Source organism: Hippocampus comes, unplaced genomic scaffold, assembly GCF_001891065.2.
Source record: "Hippocampus comes isolate QL1 unplaced genomic scaffold, H_comes_QL1_v1.1 scaffold371, whole genome shotgun sequence".
Classification (NCBI taxonomy): domain Eukaryota; kingdom Metazoa; phylum Chordata; class Actinopteri; order Syngnathiformes; family Syngnathidae; genus Hippocampus; species Hippocampus comes.
Window position 1 is genome coordinate 134,117 of NW_017805065.1, and position 3,152 is coordinate 137,268.

Genomic DNA, 3,152 nt, shown 5'->3' on the forward strand with positions numbered 1-3,152 from the left:
TGGGGGGGGGGGGGGACTTATTCTGCAATGACCCCAAAAATTAGCAAATGAATGCGCTTGTTCTGCTTCCATTTCATACAAAACTCATTCACTCCCAAAGACGTTTTGAAACGTCTTTTCAGACTTGCTCCAGAATTTTCTGTCACTGAACGATTTTTAAACCCGCCACCATAATTCTGAGCAGCGTTTTTTGCGTGGCCTCGGCTTTCCCCAGGTGAGAATTGTTCCTACTGGATGGTACCCATCAGCATCTGTACCAGCAAGGACCCCACCTGCAGCAAACTCCAGGTTCTACTGGACAAACCCCAGACCAGCGTCACCCTGCCAGGCGTCAGCCCCGAGCAGTGGGTCAAGGTAAGCGCGCCGGCCCCGCGTCGGGCGCCGGCCGACCTTGGCCCCGTCTGACCCAGCCCGCCGCCCGCTTCCCTCCAGATCAATCCCGGCACGGTGGGTTTCTACCGCATCCAATACAGCTCGGCCATGCTGCAGAGCCTGCTGCCCGCCATCAGAGACCTCAGCCTGCTGCCGGTGGACCGCCTCAGCCTTCAGAACGACCTCTTCTCCCTGGTGAGAGCGACTCGCGCGGCTCCCCCCTCCTCCTCCTCGCCTTCTACTAACGGAACGTGTCGTGGCAAAAGGCCCGCGCGGGCGTGATCAGCACGGCGGAGGTACTGCGTCTGATGGAGGCCTTCGTCAACGAGCCCAACTACACGGTGTGGAGCGACCTCAGCTGCAACCTGGGCGTCCTGTCTTCGCTGCTGTCTCACACCGACTTCCACGAGGACATCCAGGAGTTCATCCGAGACCTCTTCACGCCCATCGGCCTCCGCCTGGGCTGGGACTGCAAGGCCGGAGAAGGTGAGGCCACGCGGGGGGGGCGGCTCGGGGCGTCGGCCACCCGTCCGTTGCTCCGCGAGGCCAAACCCCCGAATCGGCGCCGTTTTTTTTTCCCCCATGCCGAGGCACCTCCCCCCTTTTTTGTTCTCTACTCGATGCACTTCCTTCAAAAGACCTTCGTCGAAGGCCAAGCAAAGTTGTGTTGCGTTGCGTTGTCCCTCGCAGGCCACCTGGACGCCCTGCTGAGGGGCCTGGTTCTCGGCAAGTTGGGCAAGGCGGGACACAAACCCACCTTGGAGGAGGCCCGGCGGAGATTCAAGGAGCACGTGGACGGCAAACACGTTCTGCCGGCGGACCTCAGGAGCCCGGTAAAAGCGCCGCTAAAAGCGCCGCCGCGGTATAACGCCGAAAAGCCCGTCGCCCGTGGCGACGTGAAAAATTGAGAGAGAGATATAGATGTGAAGTGCGCCGCTGTTTTTCGTTTCAGGTGTATTTAACGGTGCTGAAGCACGGCGACGGCGGCACGTTAGACACCATGCTCAGGGTAAGGCGGGCTGGGCTCCGCCCTGGAATTATTTTTTTTAGCCGCTCTCGCCGCCGTTTTGATTTTTTTTTTTTTTTGTTCCGCCTTCCCCCGCGGCAGCTTCACAAGCAGGCGGACATGCAGGAAGAAAAGAATCGCATCGAGCGGGTGCTCGGCGCCATCTCGGCGCCGGAGCTCATCCAGAGGGTGCTCGCCTTCGCCCTCTCGGTAAGCCCCGCCCCCTTTCCGACGGCCTGCGGGGGAGGGCGCTCGCCCGCTAACTTGCGTCTCCCCCCGCGCGCTTTTGGTTTTGCCTTCAGGAAGAGGTGCGTCCTCAGGACACGGTGTCGGTGATCGGCGGCGTGGCCGGCAGCAGCAAACAAGGCCGCAAAGCCGCCTGGAAGTTTGTGAAGGACAACTGGGAGGAGCTTCACAACCACTACCAGGGCGGCTTCCTTTTGTCGCGCCTCATCAAGGTCCTTAATCGCAACCGGGGGCGCCTATCGGCGGCAAAATGTTGAATTTTTGGTACTTATGGCGGCCGCTCTTGTCATCGAGGTCGCGAGGGATGGAGCCTTTTGCGTTCCCCGCTCCCTCTCTTTGGAATGAACCCCCCCCAGCCACCCGTTTTTACAAACTCGTCCTCTTTTATTCTTTGACTTTTGACTCCGGATGAGACTCGATTTTGAGTTGGAACGCATTTTGTCTTTCATTCCACAAGACAGTAAAATTCGGCCCTGCCTACCAATGACGTGCTTGTACGTCTAAGTCTTTTTTTTTTTTTTTTTTGCGTCATTCTGAGGGGGAGGAGGAGGAGAATAAGCCGTTTTGCATTGTAAATCATGTCAAAAAGTGACCAGTAGGTGGCAGTGGTGCCTCGCACGCTTTTACAAAAAGCTCTTTTTCTCCGTTTTTGTTTTTTGCTTTTTTTGTTTTTTTTTGCCCAGGAATCGCCATTTTCATGAGACTTGGCCATTTTTTTTTTTTTCTGCCTAAAAACTTCATGTTGATATCGCATTCGAACCAAATATTCTGTGGGCCTTGCAAGATCAGTCAAAAAATCCAGTCAAAACGCTGGGATTGAGAGGGGGGGTTGCTCCGGTGAAAATGGCTGGCATTTCATGAGTTAATTTTGGGTGTTAATTTTTTTGTTGTATTTTTGCTCAACGTACAGCACTTTTGTAGACGTTTTCAAGTGCTCGAGAAATACACTTGAATAAAAGCCGTTTGGCGTCAGCTTTTATTGGTCAACCTTAAAAACAAAAAAAAAAAAAATGAAATCGGAGACCTGAACGGTGGGGGAAGTAAGTCCGAGCATCGAAATGAGCGAGGGTTGGGCCGCTCGCTTGACCTTTTCCAGTGGTTATCTACGATATGCGTGGTTGTGTTTTGCGCAGCTCCAGCTGACCGCGGACCTTTTGGCGGATATCGAGGACGCCAAATAAATGCTCAAATGGCTTTGCGGCTGTTCGGCGTTGACTTTCGTCATTCACGCTTGTCTTCCCTGTCATCCTTCCAGCTGACAGTGGACGGCTTCGCCATCGACAAAATGGCCACAGAAGTCAAGGTTGGGAGCGCCTCCTGTCCCTTCTCCCCCCGCCTCCGTTCCACCCTGCGGTTCCAGCCTAACGTCTGCCGTCTCCTCCCGCAGAGTTTCTTCGAGAGTCACCCGACGCCGGCGGTGGAGCGCACGGTGCTGCAGTGCTGCGAGAACATCCTGCTCAACGCCGCCTGGCTCAAGCGCGACGCCGACGACATCCACCAGTATCTGATGCAGCGCAAGGCGCCCCCC

The 3,152-nt window shown here is 55.7% G+C and overlaps 1 protein-coding gene across 1 annotated transcript in view; it reads left to right on the plus strand.

The window, feature by feature from the left end:
• Nucleotides 1-3,149, plus strand: part of npepps (aminopeptidase puromycin sensitive) — a gene marked incomplete at its 3' end in the record, with an annotated part of 14,046 nt that extends 10,897 nt beyond the window's left edge. Inside the window, exons 17-24 of the mRNA XM_019864486.1 lie at nt 433-567; nt 639-858; nt 1,063-1,205; nt 1,325-1,381; nt 1,481-1,588; nt 1,681-1,836; nt 2,880-2,927; nt 3,012-3,149. Of these exons, the coding sequence (XP_019720045.1) occupies nt 433-567; nt 639-858; nt 1,063-1,205; nt 1,325-1,381; nt 1,481-1,588; nt 1,681-1,836; nt 2,880-2,927; nt 3,012-3,149 (1,005 nt within the window). The remainder of the gene's footprint in view (nt 1-432; nt 568-638; nt 859-1,062; nt 1,206-1,324; nt 1,382-1,480; nt 1,589-1,680; nt 1,837-2,879; nt 2,928-3,011) is intronic.
• Between the last annotated feature and the right edge of the window lie 3 nt (nt 3,150-3,152).